The sequence below is a fragment of the Lichenostomus cassidix genome, chromosome 2, assembly GCF_008360975.1.
Source record: "Lichenostomus cassidix isolate B80296 chromosome 2, HeHo_3.0, whole genome shotgun sequence".
Taxonomy (NCBI): domain Eukaryota; kingdom Metazoa; phylum Chordata; class Aves; order Passeriformes; family Meliphagidae; genus Lichenostomus; species Lichenostomus cassidix.
In genome coordinates this window covers 20,650,858-20,663,483 of record NC_139482.1, presented here as the reverse complement: position 1 = coordinate 20,663,483, position 12,626 = coordinate 20,650,858, and the positions used below count along the sequence as shown (strand labels likewise).

Below are 12,626 nucleotides of genomic sequence, written 5' to 3'. Positions count from 1 at the left end.
AAATTCTGCTGTTTTCATATGGCAGTGGGATCATCTTCATTTGATCAGTTCAACTTGATTTTATAGGCTACTTTCATTTTTTTGAATTACATACATCATCTGTTTTATAATTCATGCATAATCAGAGTTATTTCCACAATGTACACATAGACAGCTATTAAACATATACATTTGAGAAGAATAAACATTATCTCCAAATGAGTACCAAATGCATAAGACTTACCACAACCTTTTCTTTATGAGCTTTGACTGTTGCCCCAAACCACTGATTTGTCTTAAACTCAATAGGTTCCCGGGTGCCATTGACTTTAATTTTTCTGTTGTCTGATAAAGAAAGAAAGAGTATGTTGACAGCTTATTTTTAACAAAGCATTTCCTTGTGAGCTACACAAGTGAACAGATTAATGGATAAATTACACTGCATCCACTGTCATCATCCAATCCGTTTAATAGAAAATGGACTTTCTAGTATCATTTACTTTTCACTGGTCAGTGGAAACTAGCTTAAATTGACACATGAAAATTCAAAATAATTACACTTAAACTTTAGAAAAAAATACACAGAATTGGTAAGAAATACTGTGTTTCCCTCTGCAAAAAAAAAAAAAAAATACTAGGAATTTATGATGAAGAACGAACAAGAATCTACAAAAATAGGTGAAAAGCCCTAAAAAGTTTTCACAGATGTGGTAGAAACTTTCCATGTAAAAAGCATGTTCCTTAATTAGTTTTTGTCAAACAAATGACATTTCTCAGCATGCTTATTCAAAGACCAGCACTACAGATAGCAAAGGACTTAGTTTTTAACAGAATTACATGTGTACACACTGTCACAAGAGACAGCTTCTTAATGTTGCTTTATATACACTCTTGCAGATGTCAGCATAAGAGAAGCCATCTGGGCAAAGATTCAGGCCAATTATAATGCATTTCAGGTTTTAATAAAAAGCAGACATCCCTTCCTTTCACCCTCAGTTCTCTGAAGTAAACTGATTTCCCATATGTTCATGAGCTATGCTCTCCCCTTACCAGTCATTCCTAATGAACTTTTCAATTTATATATAAGCAGGGCATTACTCCTTCCCCCTTGTATCTGCATTCCCTTATGTTTGTTTCTGGTTCCTATCAGGAGGGATTTCAGAAGAATCAATCCTTTTTAGTCACTGTAAGTGAAAATAAAACCATATACTGTATACCTTGGAATGTTAAAAAAAAGAGTAGTGTCAGATTATATTCTACAGATTTACATACATTTTTAAATAACTGAGAAAAAATATAGCCAACATTTTAAAACGTCAACACTCCTTGGGATTTGCCCAGCAGGAATACAGGGGATACCTGAATATTTTCTAGGATGTCAGCTCACCACTGACTTCAGCTTATGGTAACTTCATAAATGTTATAAACTAAATTAGAAAAAAAATGCATCATACTTGGAGAACAAGGGTACTCTATCTCTGTATTTTTTCCTAATAAACATGAAGGAAAATTGAATGAGAATGAATCTGTTAAAGTCTGAAAGTCTCTGAGGAAACATCTTCCTTTATGCAAGTATTTAGTTCTGTGCTGCGCCAGTTACAGCAGCTACTATTGAAGTTCATGTTCAGAGAGATAAATTTCAGAAATATTTAGCTCTTAAAAATTCAAGAAATATAACTTAAAATTACTGTAAATATATTAATTTTAAAAATACATTTCATTTAAGTTAGGCCTAAACTTGTGTGGATGTGAAAGACAGAGTATTTGACACACTGCATTGTAGGAGCTGCCAGCTTCTACCTAGTTGTTGGCAACACTACCTTCGATTATTTTTCCCAGTGAAGTCAGACCATTTCAGACATTAAAGGATTCTTTTTTCTTTTTTTAATGGTCCAGCAGATCTGAACATGATCAACATCCACAGATGGGGTCTTCATAGAAAGAAAGCTTTTGAAGCTTGAAAATCAGCCATGGCCAGCTTACAGCAGCCAATGCTAGCCTGGCTCTGAGGATACTCAAGACCAGTATTCTAATTTAAAAGGAGCTTACATGCTCAATCAAAACAACATACTTGTCTACTGGCAAAGTATACCAATATTTGAAAAGAAGTTAAATTTTAAAATTTAGACAACCATTTGCAGGATTTATAAAGCCACAGCTGAATTTAACAGTAAATCTGCAAGAACTGTACACACATACAAGCACAATTTCACCTCATTGAGTGGCATACAATGTAGCAGGAACCTCTCATCATGTGACATGGGATTTTAATTATAAAATAATTTGAAAAATATCATAGACACACAAATTAACAATTAGTTTTCCCCTAGATAAATGTCTTTTGATAGACATTTTCTAATCACTTTTGTTCAGGATCCTTGCCAGAGCTATGGAGTCATATTCCCAGTTTCTGAGGTTGTGCCTTAAAACAGTTTAGTCTTTTGCATGTAACAACTAATCAGTATTTCAGATTGTTATGAAACAGCTACTACTTCCCATGTAACTTTATCAAATTAAAGCTATATACACAACTAACTTGTCTGAATACCCATGAGCTGACATTACTGCTCCCTGCTGCAATTTCTGAGCTAGTCATCCACTTACTTTTGAGGACATGATCTAAGCTAGTTCTTTTCCTCCTAAAGCAAAACTCTGAGGTCAGAAGAATCATGGCCTAAAAGTACATTTTTAATTTTTTTTTTCAACCAACTGTAGACAACCTTGGATTATACTCAGATAAGACTATTCATTACCCAGATAAATCCCAATCCAATTAAAATAAATTCTGTATATTCCTCAACACAGCATTATCTAAGCATTTCAAAAAGTAGCACGTCTGTATTCTGATAACACCATTATATGACAGGGAAATATTTCTCCTTGTTCTATTTATGAGAATTGGAGGCCCACAGGCTAAATCTATACTGTGCCTTACCCACAGCTATACTTTTGTGAACAGCAAAAACTTGGTGTGAATTCAGGTTGCATTCAAATGTCCTCTTCTGGATGAGAATGCTTCTCCCCTTTTCGGAAGGAGTCCAGGCTATCCTGTATCATGGTATGTGACACTAGTGCAAAGACAGCAATAGTACAAGGCAGCAGCTGGGCTGGGCACACAACGCCTGAGCCTGTGCACAGAGAGGTCCAAGGAGTGCCTGAGTACCAGCTGGATTGCTTCAGAGCCAGCCCAGGAGCTGTTCCAGATGTCTGGATGACTCGCAATTTTGGCTTGAGAGGCAGCTCTGGAGTCACTCATAACTGTACTGCCTAAGACTGCACTGCAGACTAAGGCCCAGACAACCAGGAGTATGCAAAGAGCAGAGAGATTCACAAATATAGATTTAGGTACAAGGATATCCTTAAATTGCATTTCATCAAACCCAAAACACCTAATTTTCTACTGCAGGAGTCATGACTCCTATACATGGCACTGCCCCACAATCCAGCTTCAGAGGCAGCTGTGGAGATACTGAAATATGATTCTTAAAACCAGCATTCCTTCACCCAGCTGAGAGTGTTGAGGTATCCAGGGGCTACCAAAGGGGAAAAAAGCCCCCTACATTGCCAAAACAGTAGCTGAACAAGTAGAAAAATTTGAGTTTCAACAGTAAAAAGCAAACCTATGTTAGAAGTAATAGTGCAGGATCCCTTGTAGGAATTAAAGCCTGAATCTAGAGCAAGCATTAGTGCAAATCCATCATTTGCACACTTTAGACTAAATTTAGTGCTTTCTATGGGAATTGGTCTCCTCTCAGTCACTGAGTCAGCACATTATAAACAGTTTAATAAGCAAGAATCAAATATTTCTCTTACAAATATTTCTTCTTTGTACTAGTCAAGATTTGCATAAGAGATGTATTTGCAAACACTGGCAGTGACTTATTGTGATTCATTCAGCTCTTGAAAACTAGAAGTAAAAAATGCAGCATCTTTCATAATTTGAAAATACTCAAATGAACAGAAGCAAACCAAGGTGGTGATCATTCAAAGGTTCGACTCCATGATCTTAGAGGTCTTTTCCAACCCAAATGATTCTGCAAAAATATTTTGATCAAATTTAACACAGGAAAACAATACTTCTAATCAAAGCAAAAAATCTGTATATGTAATACACCTGCAGCTCTTTCAGGTAAGTTCTCACCATTCCGGAATTTTGAAAAGTATTATGTCTAAATGCTCTGTGTGTATTTGCCTGAATGTACTGGATAAACACAGATGGCCATTAACCAGGCACCTGCAGCAAGTGCAGTTACACTCTGCCCTCAGATCTGTACCTACATCCATGATAGTAAATCCCTTTCAAATACCTGTTTTGATATCACAGACAGCTGTTCATGTACCCACACACATTCATAATATAAAAAATATAGGTAAAATAAAATGCAATACTTGGATTTCATTAATTTGTACATAATTACCTATACACAGAATAGAAATGAATAATCACCTCAATCCATATTTATATAAAATGTGAATACAAACATATAAAACAAACAAATATTTCTATAAATTTATACAGGTAAAGGAAAGTGAGTATCTCTGACATTGAGACAACACATGGAATGTTCTGTACAGTTTTGAGACATTAGTACTTGCAGGTGTTTGGCCCAAAGAAGATAAAGCAAAGGATGATCCATTTGCGCTTCATCCAGCATTCAATACATACAGAGAAGAGGGTGCCAAACTCCCATCTGAGGTATACAGCTAAAGGAAAAAGGGCAACAAGACACAGCTTGCAGCAAGGCAATTTCTGAATAAATCTTTAGCACTAGAAGAAATTCCCCAGAGAGACTAAGGAACTCCACTCAGGGGTGGTTTTGGAAGCTGGCTACAAAAGGCTCTGAGCAACCTCAGTCAACTTTGAAATCATCTCTGCTGCATCATTAATGTTCTGGCTTATGGAAGGGAAGAGAGGGAAGGCTTTGTACTGGCATACTTGCTCCCATACTCTGGAAGTGAGGGAAATGAGGGAATCTTGACAATCCTACCACGATGTCACTACCAGAAAAGAGCCCAATGATACCACACATTAAAAAGCAAAGGTAACTCAGTAACCTTCACAGGGTCATTGACATTAGACCCTCACCAGAGAGACAGAATTCAAATGCAAAGCTAAACACTAGGTATGATCTGGTGAACCAAGCCAAGCAATTGCTTTTAATTAATGCTGGGGAGAAAAGGGGACTCTGCAATGTTTAGAGACAGTAAGGACATGCAAAATGCTGGCATGATGAGAAGAGTTGCTTCTATATTTAGATTTATCTGGTTCTGCAACCATCTATTTTATTTCTGTTTTTTACTGTAACTTAGCTGCTATTCATGAGTTATTTTCACAGATCATATCTAGAGAGCTTTGTTTGGACTTTCATTCCATGATTCAAAAAAAAAAAAAAAGACTCATCAAACCCAGTAGAATTTTTCCCTGAATACAATCTGATCAAAAACAAATTAAGACCTCAGGGCTTGAACTAACATAGCTAAGGGTATTTTTTTCCTTCTTAAATAAGGCTGAGACTTACAAAAGAAACTCAGGAGGGTCTATTATAAATCAGAATGCTAAAAGTTCCAGATAAGGTCTTACTGGCACAGTGGACTACAAAGTGTCAACATTTAGAAGTACAACAGAGTGCTCTCTCAGCAATTTCTCTTGAGATGCAAATTCTGGTTTATAACAGGATTCTAAGTTTTCCCCAGAATCTTACCATCTCCACAGCTAATGATTTTTTCATGTAACTAGAGCTCTCAAGTCCCACAATACATCTTTTCCTTATATAGTACCTGGGTTCTGTTACAATCAGCTCAACTGCTGGCCAGATTAGCTCATGTTTTTTATCAACTGCATGCTTGGTCAAAACTGATTTACATCCCCCTTCCCTGCTCCTCTTCAGAAGCTGTACAGATTTTTTTAAAGCTGGTTTAGAAAAATATAACCTATTTTAGTAAAACTGGTAAAGTTAACTGATAGCTAAGAAAACACCCCAGTGAGTTTTGGAAACTTAAGGAAAATTCTGCCTTCAGGACCTAATTTAAAATATAAGAACTTGATGCAATCTATTAAGTATTACAACTAAAAGTGACCTTTATAATGAGTTTCCAAAACCTGAACTATTAGCTTTTTACCAGATTTCAAATGCAATAGTGCACTTTTGGGGGTATTTAAGTTTGCTTCTGGTTGCAAGATGCTTTGAATGGTTCAGAAGAATCCCAGTTAATCAAGGGAGGAGAAAGTTTTCTTGATATTGCTCTCCTGCTACCTCTCCTGGCAGCTGAATGGAAGAGCACACAACTGAAACAAGGACTTGGTAATTGTACCTGAATGCTAAAGCAGAAATAGTCATTGTAAACCCATTTCATACAGAAGAAACTGAAAAGAAGTTAGCTTTGTGTGGGTAAAAGAGGAAAGACAGACCACAAGCCTTTAATATGATGCCAACGCTTGTTTTCCTGTCCTCTCATTGAGTTTCAGAGTATCACAGCATCACAGCCTTACACTGCAATGCAACCGGACAACTTCACAAAGTAGGGAAACAAGGGAGAAGAGTCACTGCCCTTCAATCTATATTTCCTGGAGTAAGGGGATACTAAAAGCCCTTCCATTATACTTTATCTCAGTTCCCGGCTGCAATGGAGCAGGTTAAAGCACCCATTGTGCTCTCAGGGGCAGTGCTTTGAGCTTCTTCCCAGAGCCTTGACCGCAGCACACAAATTTAGGGAGCTTGAAAGAACTGCAAACATTGGACTGCAGAGTCAGTGCTGTATCAACGGCAGGAAACACAGAGAGTTCCTGCTAAAGCCCCTTGTTGGCTACAGGCCATATCACTGGCCAACCCATATGGGAATGTCCGGTTACATGACTTGCTTATGGATGGGTCAGCTCAAATCCTACAACATGACAGAATTTCACCCTCCTTCCCTCCTTTGCTCCTGTGTTGTTTGTCACGAATGATATTTCATCAATAGCATTAATTATTGATGCAAGTAAATAATCTCATTGCTTTGGAAATCTCTGGGTTAGCTACTATGAAGAACAGAGATAGGTGGCCAGAAACTAGTAAGAGCGAAATTAATAACCATCTGGGACAACCACCTGTAGAGCAATTTCAGTTAGGTAGTGGCTTTTAGGAATAGGCTGCAGATACTCCTGCACCTATATTAACTCCAATTAAGCCATCTTCTCAGCAGGGTAGTTTAGCCCACATACATTTCCACATTAACACAGGTTATGTAGTTGCCCACAGCACTCAGACCAGCTTGGGCACCCTAACACATCCACAGTGCCACAGGGACAATTTCAGCATTAATCTTGTTTTTGAGTATCATTGCTAGTAGTAAGGCACCCAGTCTGTGTTTGACAGATTGAACTCAGTAGTCATATATTTTTTAAAAGTTTTTTTTATCTTTCATTGGGAGTACAGTGTCTACTCCCTCATGTGATCTTAGTCTCTGAGGGGAAAAACCAAACCAGTAAGGGAGTTTTATAAACCACAAGGACTTTTCTTACATGATCCAAAAAATACAGCTTAATACTGGCTGCCACAGTCTGTGTGATGACAGGGATACAGCTGCACCTTGGCAGTGACTGTGGTGCAGTCCTTGTAGTGTTATGTCCCTGATCCACTGGGGAACACTGCAGTTGGCTCCCACCAGTGACATGATGTCAGGTCCAGTTAGGCCTGGCACTCGTGCTCTCCCTTCAGGACTCTATGGCTCAGGATACAGAATGACTTTCTTTAAAATAAGACTTTAGTTATTTAAAAATATATATTATTCATGTAACTAAGTAAATAAACATCCCTTCAAAAAAACAGCCTTTACAGAACAAAAAACATCCTATCTCAGCACTGAGCATCATAAAATTAACTTAACCATGACTAAGTTTTTAACTAAGGTGTCTGTCACTTACTTGGTTCCCTCATACCACTTCTTTAACAAATGCCCCCTCTGTCTAAGGCAATATATAGTTTAGACACTCAACACTTTATTTTTTTCTTCTTTCCCTTCCCTGACTCATGAACCTATTCTTGTTCATCACTGCCTCTTAACAAGCCTTAAATGGTGGAGAGAGATTTTGTTCCTTTTTAGTTAACAAGACATATCTACCCATTCATTAAATAAACACCTCAACAACTGTAAAACACAGGACAACTATAAATTAGTACAAAGTAACTCCACTCTATGATAGTTGAAAGTGTCCAGAATCTTGACTAAAGCCATCACAGAATACTAGTCAGTGTCCTCACTATTTTCATTTAGTATGATCAAGATAGTAACAGTGTTAATACAAATAACATTAAAGCATTTGCGAAAAAAGGAATCTCTCTTGAAATTATGTGTACGATTCTTGTGGAAACAGAGATATAATCTGTGCAGTTACGTATGAGTCTTAGCAATGAGATATCTACTTAAGACACTTGGTTGTGGCAGTAAAAGTCCAAATATTATCCAAGAGCACTTACTGTATGCTCCCTCCTCACGGACAAAACATAACTTGCATTGAATGCAACATACCTGAGCTTCATTTGCGCATCCAGTCCTCATGAGCCCTCATGCTCATATGTAATTTAAGGTACTGGCTTTCAACCTGGATTTGTTAATCTCTTGAATTTTTATCAAACAGTGAAAGTTTTAGTTTCTGTGACCTGAAGCAATTCCACAGATTGAACTTTGGATATAGTGTATGTGAATCTGCTTTACTTTAACGAATGTGTTAGAATTCAGAAGTCCTCCCCATTGAACTTTTGAGGCTGAAAAATGCCCATTTAGAAAATCCTTTATGTACTTGTTGGTTCACATTGTCTTTTAAGTGTTACATTCATGTCTCCCTTTCTTTCTAGTTCCACTGTTTTTACTTCTAAGCTTAATTAAGAATGCTCCCAATAATTCAGTAGTTTCGTTTATTTTATTGTGATTTGCTTAGCTAATAGAACTGAAAGAGCTGATATTATTTAGAGTGAAGAAGAAAGTATTGAAAAATGGAAGCTTCTTATAAAAATGCACCAAAATTAAATCTTTCAGCTCTTAAGCAGTCTCTGTAGTTTTTCTGTTTAGTTTCAGAAGATTCTCAAAGCTTTACAAGACTTTTAAAGATCTCCTATGAGGCATGAAGCATTAATCTTTAAAATTAAAGCTGCTGCAACAGAACTTCTAGTCTTCTAACAACTCTTGACTGTTTCTGTTTTGGAAGACAGAATAATCTTGTGGTTAAGGCATTGGAAGAAGAAGAAAAAACTCCGGAGTCAGTTACCAGTATCATCATCAACTTCCTGTACGATCTTTGACAACCCAGACTGACTTCTTTCTATTAGAATATTAAAAATGGGAATAGCAACATTTCTGAGTGATGTTGTAGAAGGCATAATGAGTACAAGATGCCTGCACAAGAAAGAGCCATGAACTGAAAACAACTCCCCATATTTACCAAGGACTATCTAAGTTCCAGTAGGCATAACATGGCTAAAGGCGTTAAAAGAAACTGGGTGTGACCAACCATATGAAACAATTTCACCTAGGATAGAGCTCATGTGGACTGCTCTGCTTGGAGGAATAGTGGAAAAGAAGGAAAACTCCTCTAAATAGCGGATTTGGGAGAGAAAAAACTAACATGAAATACACATCCACACATCAGCAAAAGGAGTCACCTAAGGCATATTGGAAATGGCTTTTCTGTTGCTGGCACTGAAGAACAGGGGTTGGTACAAGCCATATAAACCTTCCTTGTCTACAGCACATTGCTGAATTGTGCAAAATGACACCTTTACTGCCCTTGGGACAGAATCAAGAGAGCCAGGGACAACACTGCTAAACCTGCCTATACTGCCATCTCTCCTGCAGGGATAGTGCATCTCTCTCTACACAGTGGTTGCTCTCTGGCTTAACATCAGCTGTCTGTAAGTCAGGATTCTATCTAGAAGGCACAACCATCTCAGGGAGACTGAATGAACCACCCTTTGGAGACTCCAAGCAGAAGAGTTACATGATGAGGTCCAAAGCCTTATTGATACACTTACTCCTCAGTTTGTTTGTACCTTTATTCAAAACACAGTATCTGCAAAAGGACATCTCTTGCCAAGAGCATGGAGTTGTCATGAGTTTCCTACAGGAAAGTCAGATGTCCTTCTAGATTTCATCACTAGACTTTAATAAATTTTTCAAAACTCCCCTTCAAAACTGCAATGGAATTTTCATTTGGTCTGTATGTTTTCTATTCAAACTTGAAATTTTTGTGTAGCTAATACATTCCATTTCTGTTACATGAAGTATCTATGGTTGTAAGATGGGAAATACATGAATATTTCCTCTATTTCCTGGTTTTATTTTAATATTTACACTCATGGTATATCACAATTAAAATAATGTATGCATACTGTCTATGTACATTTCTATTTATATATATAACCAGATGCTGTATACAGTTTTACCTGCCCAAGTATCCATATACATATACATGAATGATCACTTTGTTTTGATGAATGCTTGGCATGATGGGACAGTTGTCCTGATCAGTGTTCCTAGACACTAACACAGTAATAAGATGTGGGTGGCTGGAGTTGGGAGGAATAAAGAACTGCACTGCTTATTTGCTACAGCTTTAACTTGTGCTCTCGGTAAAGAAAAAATCGTATTGTGTTCCCATTGCAATAAACCACAAATATTAAGATGAAACATAACCTAAAGAATAATAACTTTTGCTTAATGGTCAAACTGTCAAAGTCTGCCTAAATAAAGGAATCACTTTTAACATCTCTGCAAACACTAGGTTTAAATTATTTTCAAGACCTATAAAGAGACAACAGAAAACATAAACAGCTTGAATTGTTTAAAACGTGTGTTCCCTCTAATTAAATAGGAAACATCTGTCTTGGGATTTTGGAAGTGGATATAATCTATCCACATTGTGCCTAAATCGGTTTGCATTTAGCTTCCAATATTCTGAAATAAAATTCTTGCTTTCTGAATAGAATTAAATAAGCATGCCCCACGAGGCACTTCATCCATCTGAACAGCCAGAAATCCCCTCATTGAAGACTAGCAAAGACTAGAACTCCTGTTATTTCCAAGGTTCAGAGCAGCGTGAGACAAGGCTTTTGGGACTTTGCCTTCTGAACATGCAAAAGTATTTTCAAAAGCAGCAATCAAATACCTTCATTAAAGAAGAAAAAGGGGGAAAAAAGGCAGTTATTAAGATGAACTACTGGTCCTGGAGGTCACAATCCTGTTATTCCTCTGGGGACCACTAAACCCTTCCCTGCAAGAGCGCACGCATTGAGACTCCGCGGAGCGGCATTTCTCCAGCGAAGTGCAGATACTGGGATCAAAGCGTCCCAAGTAACGGGATGGTGGCGGAGCCCAGGGGACCCGGGCACGGCGGCGCGACACACACAGCGCTGCGCCGCGGGGCAGCCGCGCACTTACTGGTGTTGTCGAAGGGGATCTGTCTGCACCGGGCGGCGGGCCAGGCGCAGTAATACACCGCTCCTCCTTCCACGATGTCTGGCTGCGTGGTGTTGGCTTTGGGAGCTCCCACCAGGACGCTGACCCTGCGAAACACAGCGGGAGGTCACCGCGGCGATCGGGACGGGCGGGCGATGGGCGCTGTCACCCCGCCGCCGTTCGCTCGCCGCCTTCCCCAAGCGCTCCCCGGGCCCGGGGGCGGCCCGACCCCACCAGCCCCGCGGCGGCACTCACGTGCTGGGGTCGGGGATGTAGAAGTCCACCGAGTACCCGAAGTAGCTGCCCGGGGGCCCGCTGTACACCGTCAGCTTCTCCTCGTCCAGGTTAAAAGCCACTAGCGCCGGCGCCCAAAGCAGCACTGACAGGAGGGGCAGCGGGTGCTGCCGGCGGCGGGGCCGTCCGCGGCTGAGGGGCAGCATCCTCGCCACCTCCGCGGCCGGCTCCCGCTGGCACGGCGGAGCGGAGCGCAGTCGTGCGGTGGCCGCGCGGTGCCGGGAGGAGAGGCGGGGAGCTGAGAGGTGCGGGGCGGTGCGGAGCGGAGCAGCACGGAGCGGAGAGGTGCCGTGCGGTGCCGCCGGGCGCGGGCGGGGGCGGCGCGGGAGGCTCTGCCCCGCTCGGCCGCCCTCAGGAGGCGCGCTCGGGCGCCCCCTGGCGGCCCTTGGCCGGCCCCGGGGCAGGACTGCTCCCGCCGTGCTGCCCGCTCTGCTCCCAGCGCCGGAGCGCCGAGCCGAGCCGAGCCGAGCCGAGCAGAGCCTGCCGAGCCGAGCCGAGCCGAGCCGAGCCGAGCCGAGCCGAGCCGAGCCGAGCCGAGCCGAACCGAACCGAACCGAGCCGCCCGCGGCTCTGCGGGAAGCGCCAAGCGCGACACCCCCTCGGCTAGCCAGCGCATACCGATGGCTGCCGTGGGACCGTCATGGTCACGGGGGGAGATAGCGGAGTCTGGGCTGGTGGTATCTAGTTGAATTTCTCTCGACTCCCAGCATTTTCAAGAGTTTAAACTGAAGAGCCCGATACTTGAAAATCCCTTTTAGGAAACTGAAGTGCACTGAAAAAATGTAAACCTTCATCAGATTGTTATGTGGTTGCCCGGCACGGCCATTATTAAATAGAAACCAAACAACCCCAGCAAAGAAAAATGCCTTCTAACCACGGGAAAGATGTGAAGCCGGGCACAGAGCTCAGAACACGGTAGAAGA

The 12,626-nt window shown here is 40.7% G+C and overlaps 1 protein-coding gene across 2 annotated transcripts in view; it reads right to left on the bottom strand.

Moving 5' to 3' along the window:
• The window catches only part of ITGA8 (integrin subunit alpha 8), a 114,128-nt gene extending 102,096 nt beyond the window's left edge, over positions 1 to 12,032 (bottom strand). For both annotated transcript variants that reach the window (XR_014849721.1, XM_085050622.1), the window contains exons 1-3: positions 11,665 to 12,032; positions 11,392 to 11,516; positions 224 to 324 (exon numbers count right to left, since the gene is read on the bottom strand). Coding sequence is in view for 1 of the 2 variants with exons in the window: in XM_085050622.1 (XP_084906748.1) it covers positions 224 to 324; positions 11,392 to 11,516; positions 11,665 to 11,849 (411 nt within the window). In the remaining variant the exon portion in view is untranslated. The remainder of the gene's footprint in view (positions 1 to 223; positions 325 to 11,391; positions 11,517 to 11,664) is intronic.
• Positions 12,033 to 12,626: the final 594 nt, after the last annotated feature.